General features: G+C 34.9%; 1 protein-coding gene across 2 annotated transcripts; it reads right to left on the minus strand.

Annotated features, from left to right (window-relative positions):
* Positions 1-6,517: 6,517 nt before the first annotated feature.
* On the minus strand, positions 6,518-19,487 carry LOC113226615 (senecionine N-oxygenase-like). Of its 2 annotated transcripts, none has more exons than XM_026459314.1 (8): positions 19,350-19,487; positions 11,893-12,095; positions 11,480-11,618; positions 11,133-11,304; positions 10,738-11,013; positions 8,480-8,649; positions 7,537-7,680; positions 6,518-7,261 (listed from the first exon to the last, which is right to left on the minus strand). In XM_026459314.1, exons 1-8 carry the CDS (start codon positions 19,416-19,418, stop codon positions 7,052-7,054), a joined length of 1,383 nt encoding a protein of 460 aa, XP_026315099.1. In that variant the 5' UTR covers positions 19,419-19,487; the 3' UTR covers positions 6,518-7,051. The 2 variants fall into 2 exon arrangements, with proteins under 2 accessions (XP_026315099.1, XP_026315100.1); XM_026459315.1 differs by lacking the exon at positions 19,350-19,487 and adding an exon at positions 17,274-17,380.
* Between the last annotated feature and the right edge of the window lie 5,253 nt (positions 19,488-24,740).

Here is a 24,740-nt window from a genome sequence, read left to right on the forward strand (position 1 = left end):
CAGTTAACGTAGAATATTATGACACCAAAAAACCAAATAAATTCATTCATTTGTAGTCATAGTGCACAAAAACCTAAAATAAGATAAAAATAATTAACTTTTAACAAAAAAAAAACATTGCTTAGGTACTACATGGGATAGATTTTTTTTGCATTTTTTTGGAACAGTCTTAAGCTGTGCTATAAGCCATTTCAGTATGATACATTCATTACCGGACACCCTGTATATTGTGGCAATATCGAATACCCGATATCGTGTATCTATATCGATATTGCTCCGCATCGTATATTTTATAGCGATGCCGAATCAAGCCGAGCGATTACCGAGTGGATACCAACATGAAATCATATATTTTCCAAACTATATACCGATAGTGCTTCGCATCAGATATTCACTGAGTGGATATCTACGCGAAACCATTTTTTGTGCGTCTTCGAAACCGTATACTAACATTGGCTCGCATTGCTCTTGTAAAACTATATCCAATAATATATAGTTTCGAAATCTGATTCCGAATATAAGTAACGGCAATGTGTCAATGCAGCGCGCACGCGGGCTGTATCCATGAATATATAGTTTCAGAATATATATATATATATATATATAGTTTCGAAACGATATTCAGAAAAAGCTAACTAAACCCATTCCTAAACTTGAGCGATTTTGACAGCTAGGAACAACGTAAATAACTGTGAAAACAGGAAAAAAAATAACTATCTTTTATATATTTGTATGAACACAAATTAATGATTATTTCGATTAAGTATCTATTATTAAAAAAGTCACCACACTATAGCGAAATCAGCTATAATAGAATCGTTCAGAAAAGCTTTATGTCCATGTAATAAGAGCGAAAAAGACGTGTCTACGCGGACGCGAAACGCGCAACGTCGATATTTGTCGATAATTGTTAATTATTATTTTATTAGTAAAATAATTTGTATTAATATTAATAATTTGAATCTGATTTAAATTCAACATCTTTTGTTTCGAATCGACCGTAGCAGAAAATTAAATGTCCCCAAAAGTGGAGTAAAAGTGTTGCTATTAACGAAAACATTTGCATAAAAAACTAAAATGAATGCATTTTAGGTAAAAACTTACTTGTTTTTAAATTTTACACTTGACATTAACCTCCGAGCAATTGTTAATGATCTGAGGCGATAATGAATTCTAAATTATTAAAACCTAACTCGTACCGGCGGCACCGTACTAGTACTGTAGTGTTACTAATCAAGAAGGAGACAGGTCACACTCACAACGCTATAACGACCTGTAGCTTGATTTTGATTGCCACTCCCGATCGGAAACTGCGTCTCTTCCGAGTCGAGGCGCATAATTGCGATTCACAACTGGCCGATCGGAAACTTTTGATATTTCAAATCGGAAGATTCGTTGATTTAACTCACAAATTAGAAAGATATAATAGGAATTAGGGCCTTACCATGACCTCTTATTATATATTCATTTTAGTTCCTAAACTGAATCGTAGTAAGAGTTCATGGTAAGGTCCCAGGTTCATCTTCTCGCTCGGAAACCCATACAGCAAGCATACAGATCGGAAAGCAAGAGTAGAGCCAGTAGAGTAACGTATACGAAAGTGTTATCGTTAGCGTAACGTGGTAGAAGTCACCTTGACGTACAAAGGTCATGAGTCGGGGATTGTAAACTTTTAAATATAATTGATAGTAATGAAAATTATCAATTGAATACATTGCCTTTATTTTTACAAAGAATATGTAATAAAAACTTAACAATGTATAATTTAAGTAGACTAAAATCCGTCCGAGTCGCCAAATCTAAAAGTGACATTATTTCTGGTAAAATACAATAAAGCAAATCATAATAAAATTATTAACACGAATTAAAAAATAACACCAAAATTGTCTTTCACGCCGACATGTTCAATACAAAATGCAAAAGGCGACCGCTTCTGGCGTGAAAAGTAGGCAAAACAAACGAGGATAACTTAAACAGCTTTTTTAGAGAACCGTAGTTTTTGTGTATGTTAAACGAGATTTTACATAATTTGTATTTTAAAATTATGAATTAAAAAAAACTGAGTTATAATTATATAGCACCGAGTATCGATTATTAGTTTTAATGTGGAGTGGTGTATTATTGTAACGTAATTGATATTGATTATTTTCATTAAATATGTATGTCATTAAAAGTAATTAATATAATAATAATAACATAATAATATTTAGTTTCTTAGAGTGATACGCCTCAATTTCACATTTTTTTATATTATGTCATTTAAGTTTCATTATTACTCAGGCAAATCAAGATTTAATAATTTATATAAAGTGATCGACGATCGGTTGCTATCGAATTGTGGCTTTGGGACGAAAGTCGGGTCAATGACCGCTATTGACATGCTAAATAAACGATAGTAAGTCTATAGCAAATGTTTTTGTGTTATCAGATGTATAAGTGTCCCTAGTTGACATTTTGCTGCTGGATACAATTTTTACGAAAAATCGAAATACCCTTACTCAATTGCAAAATGCACAGTTGCAAACATAACTTATTAATTAAAATATATTTTATTGGATTGCGTAAAGTTCGATTTCCTAGAGTTACAAGTCTGTTTTATTGGTATACCACAGTTACAGTCCAACATTGAAAGAACGCTTCTTCTAAAAAAAATCACTGTCAAAATAATAAATACAGAAAGAATTTTGGACAAACAAAGAGTTTTGGATAGCTGATGCGGTGGCTAATTTAAGTCTAATTACAGTGAGAGGTACAGGGTTAACGGCACGTGAAGCTTCTTGACACTTCCGACTTAAATTCGACTCTAGCGGTAAGAACGGTTCAAAGTTCAAAGAATCATGCTTGACGTGCACTTGACTGTACAAGAAACAATAGGAATAGATTGCGCACATTTAAACTAAATTATGAAATTCATGGTTGGACTGGTTTGCTAAAATATAAGAATGCAAAGCGTAAGTTTTTATGACTCTCGATAATATTCTGGAAATTTACACCTGAACCAATGGTTCCTTTACAATAATAACGTGTGTTACGTGTTTGACGTCAAAGAGCATTAATACTCGTAGTACAAATAAATATTACATACATTATCAACGAAGGTACTTGTATGTGATAATAATGTAGTAGTTATTATTGTTCCATTACTCTTTAACTAGGTACAGCAAAACAAATGCTAAAGTATCCAAGTCTTGATATTGCAAAATTGAACATTATTGTATACGACGTAACCGTCAGTTTTCATCAGTGTACTGATACCACAAAACGATGATATCTAATTTTGTTGAATTGTTGAAGGAATTTAAATATAATAAAAACGACGTTGATACAACATATAGATCTTCAATGCGCACTGGAGCGTTTAATGCAACTTTTTGTTGTATTTTAAAACACTTTCTCCCCTATCAATAAGGCAAGTGTGTGTAGTGTATATATTTGAGTGCAAAAGGGATGTAATCTTTTTATGTATTTATAATTCTACTATATCATTGACTACTTTGCACGAGAGAGGCTTAAAGGGCTGTAACGACGTAGCGAAACTACAATGGCTCGTAGTGTACCCTAAAATTTAATGAATAATGAACAATATGTCAGACTGAAAGAGTGAATGAAGAATGAGGAGTTTAGGGAGGAAAAAAACCCTCTGAACGAGTAGATGTAAGTTTAGTTTTAACAAGTATTTGAGTGTCATCTCTTACGTAATAGTTCGTCCAGGGCAGTATCGCTACCTTACCTATTTCTGTCGCCAAAAAGTAATGTGAGCATTGCTGCGTTCCCGTTTTTAAGGGTAAGGGCGCGTTCCCATTACGTCGTAACGGTTTATTTACCGCTGGACGACTGTCGCGTCTAGCCGATTACCATATCACGACTATCTGCCGTAACTGTGTCGTGGACGTTTATTTTATCAAGAACGACTGTCGTGTCTAGCCGTTTCTACTATCTCGTGACAACAATTTATCGGTTCACGGCAGTCGCCTTGTCGTTTGCACGGCAGAATCGTTTGAAGCTGCGATTATCTGTCGTCACATTTTTATCGTGACGTTTTATTTATCGTAAGACGACAGTCGTTCTAGTTGTTCCCTTCATCACGACAGTCTGTCGTCGTAACGTCAAAAAAGTCGTGAACGACATTTAATCGTGTTGTTCTATGTGTGAACTACTTAATTTATATGTACAAGTCACGACACTTTAATCTGCATGACTATCTGTCGTCACGACATAATGGGAACACGCCTTAAGGGTGCTGTTGGTGAAATTGCAGGCACACATTATGAAGTAAATTAATCATTACCGTCATGACTGTAAATAATATACCTACTATATAAGAGTACGATGTGTAGTAGATTGTTGAGGAGGAATTACGCAAGAGTTTAATGAATTATATGGTTTTATTTGTACTGATGACAATCAATTTATGTATTACATTTATACCGGGAATAATAGCCAGTTTATTTGAGTAATGAATCCTCTATCAATATCACACTATTTGCTTGAATTAGTGATGTTTTGCCGAGCAACTTTAAACGTGCAACAATTTATTTGTAAGTCAATGAACAATAAGGATATATCAAGGTACCTAACAAAAGAGAAGACAACGCAAAAATCCGTTAAATTATTTATTATTCATAATCGGGTAGGTACGTCTTAAAATATATTATAAAACAATATTAATTTGACCAACAACCTGTGAAGTAAAGTTATTTTTCCATAAATCTGGGCACATGATGGCCACAAGGGCTTTGTGGACATTTCCATGTAAACAACAATAACATTTACATGTAATTATTTTAAAGACATCATTTCTTTCACATTTATACACTATAAATACTAAAAATACTTTATCTGTCTACGGAAAGTGCCATTTTATGCTTTAAGCATACCATCCAGTACTACACCAGGGGGCAAACGCCAGTGTTTGCCTGTGTTTTGGATCTAACCAGGGCTTTTGATACAGTCTCATATAGTATCCTTTGGGACAAATTGGAAAAACGCACAAATACCCCAAGTGAGGTAATCGACCTGCTCCGCTTCTGGTACGCTAATCAAACCAACCAGGTGAGGTGGGCAGGTGCTCTCTCGGATGTGTATAGGTTGGAGTGTGGAGTGAGACAAGGAGGTCTCAGCTCACCTAGGTTGTTTAACTGGTATATAGATGAGCTGATCGCCAGGCTCAGCAGCACGGGAATTGGATGCTCGATTGGTGGTATCACTGTCAATAATTTAGTTATGCAGATGATATGGTGCTGCTGTGCCCGTCGATCAGTGCGCTAGTAAAACTATTAAGTATTTGTGAGGAGTATGCGATGACTCACGGTCTAACATATAACACAAATAAAAGCGAGCTTTTAGTGTTTAAAGCCGGTAACAAAGCCCTCGCTTCAATCCCTCCTATTTATTTGTGTGGTGCGCCTCTCAAGAGAGTAGCAAGGTATACCTAGGGCACTGGGTCACAGAATATCTGCAGAATGATGTAGATATGGAGAGGGAGCGCAGAGCGTTGGCCGTACGTTGTAATATGTTGTCACGCAGGTTTGCGCGTTGTGAGGGTAATCTCAATGCCACCCTTTTCAAGGCGTTTTGTCAGACCTTCTATACGTGCAGCTTATGGACAAATTACACTAAAGCGACGGTCAATGCCCTGCGTGTCCAATACAATAATGGTCTTACGATGCTGTTGGGGCTGCCACGATTTTGCAGCGCATCAGGTATGTTCGCGGACGCGCGTATTGATAGCTTCAGCGCGATTATTCGGAAAAGAACTGCCTCCCTGATGCGTCGCGTGCGTTGCAGTTCCAATAGCCTAGTTCGTTTGATCTGGGAGAACTCTGCCAGTGAATTGTGGAAGCACTGGAACTCAGTCCACATGGGTTCCAGGGGTTTAATTTATAAGTTACTGTAATATTTCGCAAATTTAGTACTAACATTGTAAGATTTTTTTTGTAACTAACACTAATATGGACTATGTCTGAAATACACTTTTTGAATTTGAAATTTGAATTTAAGTGCACAAGATATTAGCATAAAAATAACGTTACATTTAATTTAACCATAGTGTAAGATTTCCGTAATGTTTTAAGTTGTGGCAATACTCAATAACCTCAATAATTGTAGTAATGACTTCAATCCTATTTTAAAATATTATTGTCATAACTAATAAAGTCATTACAATTCTTAGAACCTATGCACACGGTGCATTTTATATGCACCGTAATCGCTCGTCATCTGCGCGATATACATAGATATTTTGATAAGAGACTTTTTTTTTGAGAATTTTAATTTTGTTTGTTACTTTCAGTTATATTTTGAAATGAAGCAGCTACATGAAATTTTAAGCGTGAACTCCATTGGAGTATATAAAACTTCTTGCATATAACGCGATATTTGTGCGCGTTTGGTACGATTAAAACGCGCGTAAGACGCGAAACAAAACGCGCTTCTCAGTCGTGTCAGTATCACGTTTACGCGAGTAATCTGCGCGTCGCCATTGTCGGCGCATATGAAATACGCCGTGTGCATAAGGTTTTCAATAATATTTTATTTAAGTAAAATATTTTCAGCAAATAGTGAAATAGAGAGAAATATAGTGCAATTGTATAGAAAAAAAGCGAAGTGAATATATTTTAATCATCAATAACAAAATACACGCCATACTGCTTGGTAGGATTCCTCTTTAAAGAGAGTATTTAGTCAATAAGTTCAATAAATGTGACTACAATGAGAGTTAGGTAATTCACGTTTTCGAAGAATTCTGTGAACCATCTCCGACAAGGAATTGCCATTGCGATATTTATCTAAAATACTCCAATCTGTCACTGCAGCTATGTTCGTCTGTTCTTGTATTTTTATAATTATACTTTGTTCTCTAAGTTATGATTGCTCTTTAGTGTTTAGGTCTAAGGCTGTGATGTACAGTGCGCCGACCATGTTTTCAACACACGACTGCATGCATAGGCATAACTTACGAATGTATTGTGTTGTGTCAAAATTTATTATTCTATTATTGTCTATTTTGTGAAAATAATTGTTTTTATACGAACTATATATTGTTCGACTCTCAATGCAATTCATTTTCGAAACTTTTATTATATTTGTCTTTCTCCAATGTTCTAGTAAAGGTTTCATCATCTATAATGGTGTATACATAATTTCTATATGTATACAAATTCTCCAATTTGGCTTCCATGTCCTTGCTGCGTATTTTGAACATAACTGGAGGAACTCTCGGTATCCCGGATTCCCTAGTTAATTCCGCGTAATATTGATCCTGTAAATTGAATCAACAATTGAAAATATATCGTCAGATCATTACTGTATAAATTACTTACCTATTCAATTCAACTTGACAACAAAAGCATTTGTTAATAAATAAGTAAAATAAATGTTTAGGCGGGGCTGCCAAGTACAAATACGTACTAATGTAAATTTAAAATATACAATGTGCGTACTTTATTGTTACGTTTCGCGCATTTCACTATGTATTGCTGTAGCCTAAAGTCATTTAAAACTGGTAGGTTTGAAACATGTTAAATGCAATATTACCTCATACTGGTCCAGGATATGTATATGTGAAATAGGCTTGCCTCTGGATCGAATAGCGTCAACTCGCTTCTGCCAGATTTCTAGCATTTTTTCTTTGGTTGGCAAAGTGAAATTTCCTTTCAACAATGCAGTTACATACTGAGCCTTAAAGAAAAATAAAATTATGTACTGCTGCTCACAGATTGACTGCATGTTTGCAGTTAATGCGTGAAGTCATAATCAACTTCGTGCAGGCGAGATCTCGACTGCATGTACTTGATAACGACTTCACGCATTAACTGCATTAAGCCGATCTCGACTACATGCAGTCGAGGTCTCGGGTAACAACTTCACGCATTAACTACATGAAGTCGAAACAGACTTCATGAAGTCGAGATCGACTCAGTGGCGGATTTGCAGTCTTGGCCGCCCTAGGCCTCAGGCCATGTAGTCAGTACCAGCATCCCTTCAGTAGTTTTTGAATTTATCGCGATCAAGCAGACGGAAAGACGTCGTGATGTAGTGATTATACATTACATTATACATATGTAACATATCTATCTTTTATAAATAAAATGTACGAAAGTGATTTAGGAAGATTATTGTTATACGATGCGGTGCAGTGCGGTCCGCCATAATGTGCGTGAGCATTTAGAATATTTAGGTACTTTTGAGTTATTTCTTATTATCATCAATGAATATTTTGTCACGATTGGCCGCCCCTAAAATCCGCCACTGGATCGATTGCATGCAGTTTATGCGTGAAGTCGGTAACAACTTTGATTACGACTTCACGCATTAACTGCAAACATGCAGTCAATCTGTTAGCAGCCTTAGAAATAGATACATGTGTCAGCAAAATTGTTCAAATGCCAATAAACAAATGCTAAAATTGACAATTACAAGAACGCCTAAGATTCTGGCGCCGCCTGTTTGATTTTTTTATGAATAGAAATATACGAACCTGCGCATCAATAGCGATTACTACGCATGCTCGTACTACGAGTCCCATAAAAACCATAGTAGGTTGGTGTATGTTCACTACGTAATTGTGCAAAGGAGTCAAACTACGCTTTGCGTAGTTGAGCGTCAATCCACTTGTTTCGTCTAGGAAGTGATAGTCGTACTCAAAGCCTGAAAACATGCATAGACAGAATTATTATGACCGTCAAACAGTTGAACTAATCGGACACAAACATTCCAATTAGTTCAACGAGGTACAACTTTTCGAAAAGGTGAACTTATTGAACAAAAATCATCCTGTTAGTTCAACTTTCCAATTATTTAAATAGTTCAACGTATAACTTAAGTCGAGGGTAAAATGGATTTTATGAACGAGTTATACACTCTGCTTTTCACTTCGATTGCGAGTAAATTAAACAGCAATGTTACAAATAAACGATTATCTAATTAAAATTGAATGTAAAATTACAACATTAGACATATGTAATGTGTTGTTTTTTTTTATTCTATGCACTAGAGCATAAAATCCTATTTTATGCAGCCTACACCCAGCATAAATACGAACTTTAAGAGCATGAGAAGTTCTGTAGTTCTCTTTAGCTCGGAAAGGCTTTATTTCTCATTAGAAATCTGCACGCAAAAGCGTTTTTGAAATTCGAACTTGACGATGGAATGTGGTGCACCCATGGGCATGGATTCTTTCGATGAAAAAAAAAGATAGTGACACGTTCAACTACGCGATTTGTCGTATATTACTTCTATAAGTAATAAAAATCCGTTGGTATATTTTATTCTCATTACGGTAAATTGACAATGATAACTAATTGTGTTTATTAAATTATTTTAATTCGTCGTAGAACTAAAATAATTTCAATAGTCATCGTAATCACACAAAATAAAAGTACAAGCAAGAATAAAAATTGGTATTGGTGAGGTGTAAATTCAGAACGCATCCGAAAATAAACGTTTTCTTGTAAACCTGATGTTCTTTAGTTCAACTGTTTTTCTTTCATCTACCATTTTCCTCGCTATTGTGAGGTGAAAAGTTGTGTGTTTCGCTCGGCAGCAAAGTTGTTTTGCGACTCGTGTCTTGAAAACTTCGCTACGCTCAGGAATTAATTTTTGAACTAATCGCTTAGCTCGTGGTTCAATCTTAGTTTCCTTCGTTTGCTTAGGTTTCAATACAAGCACTCGCGTCAAACAACAACTTTGCAGCCTTGCGTAACAAATAACTATTCTCAGTCTCTAGTAATATTTTTATTATTTCTTTGGCTTGTGGCTATCTTAGAAGACAAAAAGTTATGTGTGTAGGTATTACTAGTACATTTTGATGGTTTTGCTCACTATGACTTGCACCCGATTCACATTCATAGTCTCCTATAGTTTCGGACATGTTGTTTATACAATTTATTTAACATTTACAGATATTTATATTATGATTAAATATAAATATTTGCAGTGTATTTTCAATCAACTGACCTATATTGATAATTTTGTTGTAATATTTTTTTGAGTGGCATTACCTTACCCATATGATATGGGGTCAATCATGTTATAAAGAAATAGCGACGCAAATGATGTAAATCTTGTGATTACTTTATTACGTCATTGACTTAACTATAGAATACCAAACTAGTGGAAGTGTACGGTTCCTTGTAGCCATTGTATACGCTATGTTAATGTAAACGTGTACTTCACTAGGTACGTAAACCAACAATATTTGAGTGTTTGTTGATTTATTTATTATGACCCATTGTCCTGTTTTGTGCTGTTGAAATAATGGGAATGATAAAAATGTAATCGGTGAAGGCGTTTAATACCATCGGTCATTATTAAATTCACTACCTAAATAAACATATTAACTGTTTTTTAAATATTTGATTATTTTGTGCCATTATGACAAATGAAAAGCACCTACATAATATATTGCATTGATATTAAAGTCCAGTATTCTTTTATGTTCTGATAGACCAAGACCTAGAATGTTTCACAAAAATCTTTGCTATTCGGAATAGTGTAGTACATAAGAATCGATATTAGGATACCTATCGATTTAATAAATTGGCTTTTAGTGTATCTCAGGTGTGTAGGCATTAGATTAGTTAACAGAAGATTATAATTATAAAAATTATTTATAATCGTGGCTCCCATTAAATAAGCCCCATTCAGTATAATATATTTTCAGACAAATCAAAAACGAAACTTGGTTCTGATAGAATTGCATTATAAGTCCATGTTTGTTATGTATTTCAGTCTAACCTGTGCAATATATAACGTCGTCAAGATCTTCATAAGTCCCATCTACAAAAATCGCTCCAGTCTCATTAAACTCCTTCACATCAGGCTTTTTGATGTAATTTGCAGGAAAAGGTGTTCTAAAGTTCACTACAGAATGGTGGCTATGTATTAAAGTTTTTGCAGTTTCAGCTACATCCAAACTGATATCCATTCCAGAAGGACCCGACCCTATCATGAGTACCCGACGGTCTTTGTAAACATCTGGTACTCTGTAGTCGTGACTGTGTATTATTGTACCTGTAAATTTTGGACAATTAATATTCTTTTAATATTTTATTAAACGGGGAGTTTTGAGTGCTTTTTTAGTAAAGCTTAAGCATAGCAGAAAGAAGTAATAACAGGCAAGTGCAAATTACCATTAAATAGTTTTTCTCCTGGTATGTTTGGCATATTAGGTTTACTGTGATGTCCTGTACCAACAACCACAAAATCATAATCCTCTACAAATTCCTCTCCACTTGGAATATGTTTATAAGTCACCTTCCAAATGTTTCCTTCTCTCCTTACTGAAGTCACAATATGTAGAAACTGTAATTAGATTTTGCACTGTAAAGGAAATTTTTGCATAACGAATTGATTGAATATGGCACAACAGTGTACGTAGGAAGGTGCACTATTGTGCACCTTTGTACATTACGAACAAGAGCTCAAAATAAAACTATGATTGGATTTCTAATTTATGATATGATGTTACTATGTAAACCTTTATGTGTTTTTCCAAATCTAAGTGTCTTGAATAGTCTTTCAGATATTCGTAGAACAATTTCCAGCTTGGAAATGAAGGCCACGAATCTGGTGCTGGGAAACCTCTGAGCTCCATGGTTGGTTTCGGTAAATTGGTCCTACACAAAAAGTACAAATAAATGAAAAACTCTTTTTGACTTTATTTGAAGTAGCAAGATGAATAGCATGTTGCCTATTTATTCGTAGCTATAGGATTTTTTTATTTGTAAGTATACAAGAAAATCGATATTGTCGTCCTCATCTCTTTTCTTAATACAAATGGACTTTATTAATTGGTCATAATACCTTAATTCATAAAAAATAAATATTAAATAATTCAGTTAGTGATATGATGATAAGCACGTATGTTAACTAAAACCTATCAAAACCTACCTCAAATGTTTGTACATACTAGTATAAATAGGCATTCCATATTCATCACTGCCGATTTTAGGTTCATATCGCCACGTCCCTCCAATGTAGTTAGTCGCTTCTAGAACTGTGAAGTTTATGCCTTCTTCTTTCATATACTTGGCTGATGTTAGACCTGCTATTCCTGCTCCTATTATGCATACCCGTTTGTCTGTTGTTTGTGCCTGGATATTATAATAATAATACTTTATTTCATAAAAGATTTGTACAGGATGTAACACGTAATCTGTAGATACATAAAAATTTTAACAGAATAACTCGTACAAATTAATCTATTGAGCTCTGATTATCCAAACTAGGCATAGGCCTGTATCTTGGAAATCAGTGTTCGACCATAACGTTTGATCTATTCGAGTAAAACATTTAGAACATAAACAATACTACGTGTATACTAGTATAAAAGGAACTGATTTACTATTATTACAGAAATAATGTAGCAAAAATAGCAAAGAAAAGTTTGTAAGTTAGTGGGTGTAGTGTATGTATGTAGGTAGGTGTGCGTGTCCGTGTGTGTGCCTGTGTGTGTGTGTGTGTGGTGTGTGTGTGGGTGAGTGTGTGTTTGTGTGTATGTGTGCGTGAGAGAATGAGTGTGTGTTAGGAGCCGGTTGCGATAATATATGATATTGTCGAGTTGAAAACTTAGTTTTATGCCGAGGAACAGGGCAGACCTTGCGAGTTTTCCTTTTCGAAGGGTCCGGCCAGGGTACCAGGAGGTGCTTACGTAGGATTGTGCGGAGCATAAAGAGCTGCCTGACAGTCAGAACTCTAGATAGCGAATATAATTCATTTGTAGGAAATCTGAGATGTTTGGAATACATAACTTTGAGAACAGCTGTGCTCTCTCAACTTTGATAAAGGAAGTTTTTGCAGCACAGCCCCAGGCCGGCACACAATAGGTAAGGATTGATTCGCAAAGAGCAGAGTATACCATATTTAATGTACTTGTATCAGCGGACTGTCTAAGTGTTTTAAATATGTGTAGAAAGCTTGTCGATTTGAAGACTTATATCACATAACTGGTTCATGTAGACCAAGAAAAGTGTTGGTCCAATTATAGAACCCTGCGGGACACCGTATTCTATGCGAGCTTCATCGCTCTTGAGTCCATTTATCATTATACTTTGACAACGGTCAGTGAGATAGTCGCTAAATATGTCATGGGCGACTCCTCTGACTCCAACGTTATATAGTTTAGAAAGAAGAGCAGGAATGTAGACTGTATCAAATGCCTTTTGAAGGTCAAGAAAAATTCCTACACATTTTTGGCCCTGATCTAATTTACGAATAATATGTTCGATTAGATCGACGACAGCGTCTTCTGTAGAGATACCTGCACGGAACCCTTATTGGTTTTTAGATATAATATTATTTTTATTCAGAAATTTAATGAGGCGCTTGTTAAGAAATTTTTCAAGTATCTTAGATAAAGTGGTGAGAACGGATATGGGCCTGTAGTTTGCGGTATTATTTTTGTCGCCACTTTTGTAGATAGGATGGATTAAGGCTTTCTTGAATGCGTTAGGAAAAATACCTGAGCGAAGACATGAATTGCATATGTGGGTAATTATGGGGATTAAAAATTCCTTATTCGATTTAAGGACAGATGGTGATATTCCGTCGCAGCCACTAGAAGAGTTCAACCGCAGACTCATTATTATGGATTCTATTTCTGTTTCCTCTGTGTCGAGAATCGCCATTGAATTTGGATTGTTACTGTCTTTAAGATATAATGAGATGTCAAGTTCTGTACTGGGGCGTATTTTTGAGGCTAAATTTTTACCTATTTCGATAAAGTAGTTATTTACTGTGTTATTTAATTAGTGAGGTCGTAAAATCAACGGATAACTGGAGTAATTCTTCCGGAGGGTTACGAGGCTTTTCGGTGTTTGTTATTCTTTTTAATGTTTTCCAGGTAGCTTTGAGGTCATGTTTAGATTTAAGTAGTTCATTTTTCTCATATAATATATTTTCATTTACGCAGAAGGCGGTTACAAAAATTACGGTACCGTGTATACGTAATTTTTAATATTTGGTTGTTGGGGCTATTTCTCGATTTTTTTTTTGCCTGGAAATTGGAAAAGTTATAATTATGTCGAAATGAGTATTTCGACATAATTATTAATTTTCCAATTTGAAATGAGTATTTATTATCGCAAGTAGTAGGTAGGTTGACTGGAATTGCGATATAATTATTATAACTTATATAATTGACTTACAAATAATGTAATTGTGATAAGATACCAGAAATTGCAAGGTTTAAGCTCTGTAATATATTTGATTGTGGCATTCTGTGGGATGGGCTTTTAGTGGAATAAGGTAACTTTATGACGTTGACAGCTGGGAACGGCGATAGAACGAACTTAACCTTTGGAAATAGTAAACAAATAATTATCTCTAATCACCTCTATGAAAATATAAAATTAAATACCTACTTATTATTAAGGTCACCACAGTTACTAACGGAATCTGGCTTGAATCGATCAGAAAAAGCTTTATGTCTACGTAATAAAAGCGATTATGCGTTTTGCGTCGGCAGCGGTTCAAGCGGAAGCGATTAGCGAAACTTGCAATGACTTTTTCGCTAATATCTACATTTTCGTATTGCAATTAATTGTGTGTTAAATTTATGATGTGACTTTTATACCGTTACGTTCTATAATTTTTTTCTCTTAATCTTGTAAAGTACTATTATTATGCTGTAAAGTTGTACTATTTTATTAGTGAAATAATGTTACAGCACGCTAATGAGTACCGTGTACCCGGCTTTAGCGAGCTGTAACTGTAACGTGACAGATACAGTAACGAGGTTCTTGTGTGTACACTTGAATCATTCTTCAATCAGACGGCTCACTGCGAACCGCACGCGTTCCGCTCGTGACAAGATCGCGAACGAAGTACACACTACGATTTTTGGTTACATAACATGCAACGGTTACGGTTACAGCTCGCTAGTGAGTACCCGGCTTTAAACGATCTGTCAAACCTACCAATTTAGGGTGATTAGCATCAGCGTTAAAATGTGAAGTCGATCGTAGTTATGCTATTACAGTAACTGATATCAATGTTCTTGTTTTTCAGATGGATAAATGTACTCAGGAACCCGATTCAGAACTCTTCGATATATTAACCGAATCGGGCGATACGGATTCGAATACGTAATCGTTATCCAACAGCGATGACGGCGTCAGTCGGTGAGATAGATTATAAGAAAAATGAAAATATTTTATATACATTTTTATGACTTTAATGGCCTAAAATATGGGAAATGGCTAAAAAATGGTCTTGTATTAAAATAAATTAATAAAATTGAACAAAATCCACACTTCATTTAAAATAATAAGAGATTTCCATATTACGTTGTTGCTTTGTAAACAATTGGACGTTCGGTAACTTTCATTCGATAACTGTGTTCTGAATAACGTTTGTAGCCTTTACCGATCGAGAAGCTCGGGTACGGGTATCCGATATTGCGGTTCGGTTTCGAATACGACAGTTTGACGTTCGATTCGGGAGTTGTAAATGAAAATTAAAAGAAATCGTACGATATCAAATCGAATCGGTCGACAACTCAGTTATCGTTATTTGGGCAGCATTTCTATTTTATTCCTTAAGAAAACAACGCGCAAGCTTTTATGGCACTGGATAATAATCTGGAAATTCACACCTAACAGTTCCTCTAAGGTAGTAACGCGTGTTACGTGTGTGACACAGACATATATCTAGATAGACGCCGTAAGTACAGCAATTGGTATGAAAACCAAGCGTGACACATTTTTTGTACCCACCATGACGTCACAAGAACTATTTAGTGATGGAAACCTCCACAGACATGTGGTGTGTGACGATATTGAGTGTTGTTGACGATGTATTAATACTTGTAGTACCTACAAATAAATGTTATCATATATCGAAGGTACTTGTATATATTAATAATGTCGTGGTTTTTACCTAGATACGTCAAATCTAATGCAAATGAAGTATCCAAGTTTTGATGTCGCAAAATTAAACATATTATGTACGACGTAAGCTTCAATTTTCAACAGTGTAGTGGTCTTCTTTGACCACGAAACGATGATATTGTATATATATATATAACATTATTGATTTTTTGCAAATCAAATATAATAAACAAGAACAACGTTATTACAACGCATAACCAGAGAGTTAATCAACTTTATTGTTTATTGTTATATTTTGAAAAATTTTACGACACAATTTTTTTGTGTGTACGTACGTCTTTTCACGAGGGAGACTAAAAGGACTGTGACACATAGATACACCGAAACTGTAGTGGTTCATGGTTTACCATAAAAGCTAAAGAACATGAATATAATACCAATGACTGAAAGAAGTTGATGAAGAATGAAGAGTTTGCACAGAAAAAACGTCGTCCTCTAAACTGCGTAACTGTAATTTTAACATAAAACAAAGTTATTACTAATAATTTAATTGAGAATATCATCTCGTGAGTTGTGAAGTAAATTAATTATTACCGCCATGAATGTAAATAATATATTATAATAATTTCTGTTCAGAGAAGGAATTGCGCAAGAGTATAATCAATCATATGACTTTATTTGTACTTGTGATGATAACCATTTAATTTATTACATATATACTCTGACTTTACCTGTTTGTTTGAGTAATTAATACTCTGTCAATATTATACTTGATTTAGTGATGTTTTACCGGGTGACATTTACGTGAAACAAAATCGATATGTCAAGGTATGTACTTAACAAAAAAGGCTTAAAAATTACACAACAATAATAATCATATCAACAATCGATTAAGTAAAGTAATTTTACCATTAATCTCAGCACGTGACGGCCACGAGAGCTTTGTGTATATGATAAAACATTAGATAGCCTTCTAACATGTATATTTATAAATTATATTTCATTAAACATCGATGACTTTCGTAGATTAATTGTGCACTCTGACCATTTCGTGAGGAGTTAAGGTTTTATTAAACGGTTGAAAGGTTAACATAACAATCTTTCTAAGTAATAGTAATATGCTTTTAGACATCTGTTTGACATATGTAATTTTATTTGAAGATGTTATAATAAGCTGCTTTTAGAGTAGTAGGTCAATACAACAATATACCTTGTCGTTCGCCTCGTCGAGTGCGCGTGTAACGGTAATACACGGGTTTCTGGGGTTATGCTTTGTGATATAATAGATCTATTGTGTTTGAGATTACCTTTAAAATATATACTCGATTTTATTGCCTATTGTTAAAGATAATTTTGAATTGACATTGTTTGAAACGGTCGGAATGAACGAATGAAATATTCTTTATTGTTCAAAAAATTATAGTGACAACACAGAATACTTACTTAAGTAAAAAAATAGTAACTTAGTGTGCAACAGGTGGCTTTATTGTTATGTAGCAATTTCTTCCAGGCAACCTTAGGATAGAACATTGGGATATGCAAACTGGGGCGCAGACAAGAATATCTTCATAAATACTCTCTACATAATAAGTACTAATAAACATATATACATGTGTAGATATAATTTTGTATTGTTTATTTAAAAACAAAAATGTGATAAATAGTCTCACAATAGTCTGTTGGATCAGGATGCGAGTGACAGAGAGCAGCCTGCCATTTTTTATAATTTAAGGTTTGTGTAACTTTTTTGTAATTTACTATTATTACCTTTATCATAGTCTATGTTATTTTTGTAAATTTACTTACACCATTGGACCATACAAAATTTAGTTGTCTGAATAAATAATCATATTATTATTATTATTCTTTATTTTTCATATCTATTCGTATACGTGAAGAAGTTGAATATAACCGAGTGACAATGTTTTATTATCTTTGTCGTTATTTTTGCTACATCTATATTTTGCATGGTATATGTATATTAAAAAAAGAAAACATTGATTGGCCAGACATTTTCTTTCAAAAACACACACAAGACTGACATAGCTGTCAAAAAGCTATATTTTTTCTTTTTCTTTTTATAATACCAAGTAACACGCCTATCCATAACAGATGCTGTGCCATTCAGAGCTTTAAACCGCAAAAATCTTATGGGGAACTACCACTGCGCCTCTCACTCTGAGACATAAGTTGACAGTCCCATGTGCGTGTAATTCCACCAGCACCCTTACCCTTCTCAACTGGAACGCAGTAATTCCACATTACTTCTTGGCGGCATAAATAGGTCTTTCCCAGGATGAACTCTTTCACAAGGTACTCTACTGCTATTAAATTTATTATTATTTATGATTCTTTCTTTCATTTGTGACTTATATTTCAAATCTCGATTAGAAATTTTTCATTTATTTTTGCGTTAGTTCTAAGGTAAGGTGCCCACGAAAAGAACCTTCCCGCACGACGTACCATTCCTTTCCTGTAGATCAGACAACAATCGGCAAGCACCTTACGCCGAGTGACAAATGCTTTCACACGATGGCAAGCATTGTAGTGTATGCCGTCGATAGGATAAGAAGAAGACGATGAGTAGGTAATCCCTTGGTGTATATAATTTTGTATGCAAACATTAAAAGTATGCAAATTTTGGCAAAGACATAAATGTTGGTTTCACGAGTGTTACTAGCAGTTAGAGCTCCTTGTGAAAGAGTTTGTCCAAGGAAGTTCAGCCACCTTGCCTATTTCTGCCGCCAATCGGTAATGTGGGGAGATTGAGTTTCTTGCTCATTCTTCTCAGGGGAATCTGCCTTACGAATGAGCGGTAGAGTTTAACCAATGTGACGATTTCAAGTGTAATAATGCTTACCTATGAAGTAAAGATTATTTTGAATTTGAATTTACTATGTTTCGAAATTACTGGCATATGGGACTTGTCAACTTATGTCTTAGGGTGAGAGGAGAAATGGCAGTGTCCCTGAAATCTTCGCGATTTAAAGCTCTGAGTGGCACTGCAACTTCTATCGACAAGCGTGTCGTTTAGCACCAAGCTCACGACTTGTTCGTCCCGTCACTAGGTATCATAAAAAGTACAAGGTCAAAAGCACCTAAACTTTGAGACAAGAATGAAAGTCAAGTTTAAAGTCGAAAGAGTCAAGATTATTGAGTTCTTGACTGTACTACAAACAACAATCCTATTTTTAACAAAAAAAGGAGGACATTCTCAATTCGATTGTATTTTTTTTGTATGTATGTTACGTGATACGATTGTGAACCGATTTTGATGATACTTTTTTTGGTGGAAAGAGAGTACCTCGGTAGTGGTCCCATTTAAATTTGTAGAAAATATTCCACCTCTAAGAGTGTCTAATTAAGGGATGAATCCGGTTACGCGCCCTTTCCGGTAACTGATTTCAATAACGCTTGGCAAATAGATGTAATTCCACGAACTTTTAAGGTCGGTTTTTAGTACTCTATACTGAGATTATAAATAAATAAGGAAAAGAATTCTATAACAAAAAACCACACCGTTATAATGGAAGCAGTACACCATCCCAACTGCACACAAAGCACACACCGAAACCACTTATTTCGCATAATGTCATGAAACGCAATTTAATTATAAAATTATTATAAATGACAACTGTTCTAATTGAAACGGGAGTACAGACTACACTGTCCACATGAAGATTCAATATGTCGCATTTAACCTATTACATAAGGAAGCTGATTACTCTATGTTGTATTATTGAATTGCCCTAGAAAACTTATCAAGTTTATTAATAACTTTTATCTACACACATATTTTCACTCATATTGTTCAATTTTAAAAACAAAAATAACGTAGTCCGTCGAGCCACCGCCTCTGAATCTCATGATTAAGAATCACGGACTGCACTTTTAGTTCGACTAGAATAAGCTAGCTGGACAAAAGTCATTATCGAATTTCCCGGATTTCGAATTGTTTACTAATGTGATAGATAAAACCGCGCTTACGGTAATTAAGGGAAGCAGGTAAGTATATAAGAAAAGGGGTAAGTGCACTAATTATCATTAGCAATTTTGCATTTGACGCGAATACATATGACAGTGATTTTAATAGTGGTTTTAGTGATGTAATTTGAAGGTATGTACTATCTTAATTTATAAAACAACGTAATAAATTACTGCCCGTTATTTTTTTACGTAATCCCAAATTTAAATTTAACTAATTTTTTTCCGTTTTTTTATGTATTTTGGATCCGGAAAGTATTGCCAACTTGTGTCGCAGACCTCTAAAACTAACATATATGGTAGCTAGACCTCTCTTCTTTCCAATAGTAATAAATCTAGGCTATGGACTGTTGTGGAATATATATTTTTTATATTTTTTCTAGAGCACCTCTTCGCAATGTCAAGATTAGAACTTTTTGAGGAGTGGCTTAAACATGCCAAAGAAAACCGGAATAGCGGATTGGTTGCTTTCCTATCTCCAAAATATGACTTTCCGGAATCACCGAAGATTCTTCAAGGGCGCTAAAGAAAACAATCAGCGCATTTAATTCAAATTTAGAAAAAAAATGGTACACGCACAAAAAGAGCCGCAATGACTTTTAGAAAAAAAATGAAGAGTGGAAGTTAAAAGACTGCGTCTTTAAAGGGTCCCTTTGCCACGCAAAGCCAACTTCATCCACTGTATCTTCAATCCCTGGACGTCCAAGCAAAGAATTTGAAGTGTCCAGCGATAAAACGAAAAGGAGAAGAGTTGAAGATTTGCTTAGTACCCGCGACGCTAATCAGTTAGTGGCTACGGCAGAATTTTCAGCGCGATTGTCTGGGCACCGGAACTTGGCTGTTGTCATCAGGGACGCTAAGTAAAGTCCCGAAAAGTCGAAGGTGCTTTACGAAGGAAGAGGCTTTGGCATATTATGTGGACTCAAAGTCAACAAGCCACGCCTACAAGCAAACGCGGAAGTGGAGTATGAAAGCAGGTCATAAGGTATTTCCATCAATGTATAGTTTTAGGCAAGCCAAGATGGAATGTTTTCCTCCTGAAGAAGATTTATTTGTGGATGAAGTTCGTGCAAAAATTAAACTTCAAGTTGTTTTAAATAAAACAGTTGAATATTCTATATATTAAATATTCTTCTTTAGAGGCACCATTCACTCTTATAAGCAAGTGGGGTTGTGGTGGCAGTTTCGGTCACAGCACCTACAAACAAAAATTCACCAGTAATGAAGCCACTGATGAATATTTATTTGTGTTTTCCTTTGTGCCGCTTCAATTGCACTACGAAAGTGGTAACATTGCTTGGCAGAATCCTCGTCCATCTTCATCAATGTATTGTCGACCTATTAAGTTTATTTTCTCCAAGGAAACTACCGACTATACCATTGCAGAAACAAATAAATCATGGAGGAAATAAACCAGTTGCTGCCGACAATATGTAACGTTGTTGGCAAAGAGATATCTGTCAAGCACAAAGTACTTTTCACAATAATTGAAGGTAAAGTGTGCAATGCTGTGACTGAAACTTCTTTATCACAAAAATCCTATATTTGTGGAGCTACCCCAAAAGTTATGAATGATGAATCTAGGGAGTATGTAGTTAATAGGGACAACCTTGGTTTTGGTTTATCTACACTGCATGCATGGATTCGTTGTTTTGAATGTTTGCTACATATAAGCTACCGTATTCGATATTAAACAATGGCAGCTACGAGATCAAGCTGATAAAGAAAATGTGAAACAGCGTCCCGTCTACATTCAAAGCCAATTCAAAACTGAAATGGGCTTAATTGTAGATAAACCGAAACCAGGGTTTGGGAATACAAATGACGGAAATACCGCCCGTAGATTTTTTTGCTAACCCTGAGCTTAGCGCAGATATTACAGGTGTAGATGTGACTCTTATAAAAAATTTCGCCACCATACTCAGAATTTTAGTTTCTGGTTACGATATTAACATCGAGATGTTTAAACCTTTAGCACAAGCCACTAGACATTTGTATATAAATCTTTATCCGTGGTATTACATGCCTGCTACTGTGCATAACATTCTTGTACACAGTACAGAAGTTATTCAGTCAGCTCTGCTATCAATTGGGCAGCTTTCTTAGGAAGCTCGCAATAAAGATTGCAGAAGATTCTAAGAGCATAATACTCGTAAACGGTCACGTATTGCCACGAATAAAGACTTAGTTAATATGTTGTTGATCACATCTGACCCTGTAATAAACGGCCTAAGAGACGTTCCCCAAAAAACACAGGTAGCCTCCCTTCTGACGTATTAGATTTAATATACCCCCATCTGTAAATCGAAGTCAAAGTACTAACTGTTACTACTGTGTAGTCCTGATGTCACCATGCATGACTACGAGTATACTGAAATTGATTCTTCGGAAAAAGAAATTAGCGATACCGAGAATTAAAGATTAGTTAATAGTATTAGTTAATTATGGGGTATTAGAAAATTGTAAAGTATTAGTTAATTATAGATTATAAGTAAAGTATTAGTTAATTAGTTAATGGTTAATTTGTACCTGCTACACCTATTTTCTCACTACCTGACTATACTCGCTGTTGTTGTTTGGTTTTTTATTCTTACAATATATTTATTATTTAGATGGGAAAAGGATTTTTTATCTAACCATAATACCACTACTCGCTCTCTCCCCTCCCCTCAAAATGGGTCCCCTGACCCTAAAATTTAATTAGGTAGTCATAATAGGTAATAGGAAAACCCTACAAAGCACAAATAGCAATAAATATTTTTGTCCAGCTAGCATGTTCTAGGCGTATCATAGTGGACTGGTTCGAAATGTGTCGAGCAAACAATTCAACTTAAATTTAATAATAATAAATATCTTTATCAATCTTCATAATACAAAACAAAATAATAATAATGCACCTAATTATTTAACGTGAGTTATCCCGTTAGTTTAGTTCTTAATTATTTAATGTTTTATTTTCGAAAAATTTGTTCATAGTTTATTAGTACCATTTTTGTACTAGAAAGTTTTTTATTTGTTCATTGAATATTTGATAGATATAGTATTGAGTAATTCTGGAATAAAAAAATCTTGTTTAATTTGTTGAGTTTATTCTATTTTCTTTCATTTTAGGCAAACATTCATGCAACCTCTGTAGTTGCAGTAGAGCTCCCTGTGAAAGAGTTCGTCCAGTTAAGCACTGCCACCTTCTATTTCTGCCGCCAAGCTGTAATGTGACCATTACTGCGTTTCGGTTTTGAAGGGTAAGGGTGCTGGTGAAATTACAGGCCCATGGGACTTTTCAACTCATGTCTCAGGTTGACAGACGCAGTGGCAGTTCCCCTCAGATCTTTGCGATATATAGCTAGCACAACAACTGATATAGACAGGCGTGTCGTTACAACTAAGCGCACTACTTGTTAGTCCCGTCACTTTATATCATCTTGCCTGAAATTACAATAATGTTGAAATAAATGTACTCGTACTGTATATAAGTTCTCCGTACTATCTTTTAAGTATGGCGGTACACATATGCAATCTTCCTTAACCCTCCGTGTGGTCCCTTCACGCGGTGTAGAAAGGCACAAATTAGATTCGCTAGGGCCCATTCGATAGCCGACAACTCTATTATATGTACTTTTAAATTGACCATGAAAGGAATTTGAGAGGAGACTGTCAGGACCAATGTAGTAAACGGAAAAAAGTGACACAACAACCAAAACTATTTATTATTGGCATGTGTTTAAATGATCATTGAAGCAGTAGGCAAAAAAATCTTCAAGGTCATCTATTTTAATGATTGATCCTATTTCTTCGAGACGTAAAACGTAAATAAATAGATTTTTTATTCTGTTCGCAAAAAAAATTGTTATTTGTATGAATTAACTTTGATAGTTTCATGTTGGGATTCAAAATTAAGACAAATGAGCGTTAAAAATAAAATTTAGATAAATATTTTTTTATTATTCAATTTATTAAAATACTTTTTTATTTTGATTCACTAATATACTTGCGTGTGTGTGTTTTGGTTTAACTGTTGTAATGTATTCTCGTTTTTAATCATTATGGGCTAAGTTAGTATGAGAGAGGACAAAATGCTTTTAAGTCCTCAGTAGCTGAGTTATGGGTCCATTAGACATGTTTATTATAAAGAAATTTTGACTTACATTGAAATCTTGAAAAAATTGAAATCGTGTTAATAATGTATGTCAAAACACCACATCACCAATTTTTTTTATTAAATTAATCGCAAGAATCTGCGCATTTTGCATATACATGATGTCACCCCAGTAGATTAGCCAGGCGAATTTCGAGGGTCAGAATTCAGAGTCCGCCCATTCATTCGCCAGATTGGAATTTGAATCATGTTCGGTTTTTTACGTCGCACTTGAACTGATTTTTGAATACAAAGAGAAGATTTATTCAGAAAATATTTTCTGTTTGATGGAAATGTCAAAATCAGTCACACTTAAAGATTATTGGTCACATTTAAAATTCTTTACGAAGATAATTTACAAATTTGTGACTATCGTCATGTAAGTACCCAACTTTCTGCTTGCTATTTCTTTACCTCTAAAAAGGGCTTCTTCGGCTGTTGATAAAGTACAAAAGTAACAATATACCTATTTGAAGTAAAATTAATGATAAAACGAAGTTACCTGTACGTGAATTCTATCATGATTATACGAAGGCTTCGTCTGAAGAGATTAGCATATAAACAACACTAGTAGTACCGCGTAGCGGCCGCCACCTTCGCACTATTTTGAGAGTAAAATAAGATTTTTTTGATATTACACCTCGTTTACTTGTTCACGCTCAATCACGCCATTTCATTTAGTTCAGAGCGTTAGTTATTTAGAAATATTTCACGATTAGGGGGCACCAAGGAACGTGATGATAACTAATGTATGACTAGGTAAAATAAAAATGTGTCCATGGGAGGGTGGG

The sequence above is a fragment of the Hyposmocoma kahamanoa genome, unplaced genomic scaffold (assembly GCF_003589595.1).
Source record: "Hyposmocoma kahamanoa isolate Upper Pololo Valley unplaced genomic scaffold, ASM358959v1 192, whole genome shotgun sequence".
NCBI lineage: Eukaryota > Metazoa > Arthropoda > Insecta > Lepidoptera > Cosmopterigidae > Hyposmocoma > Hyposmocoma kahamanoa.

Coding starts and splice junctions, on each gene's coding strand:
- LOC113226615 (XM_026459314.1), bottom strand. CDS start 19,418: ATGCGAAATAAGTGGTTTCGGTGTGTGCTTTGTGTGCAGTTGGGATGG. Junction 12,096..19,349: donor GTACTGCTTCCATTATAACG/GTGTGGTTTTTT, acceptor TATAATATCCAG/GCACAAACAACAGACAAACG. Junction 11,305..11,479: donor ATTTGGAAAAACACATAAAG/GTTTACATAGTA, acceptor ATCTAATTACAG/TTTCTACATATTGTGACTTC.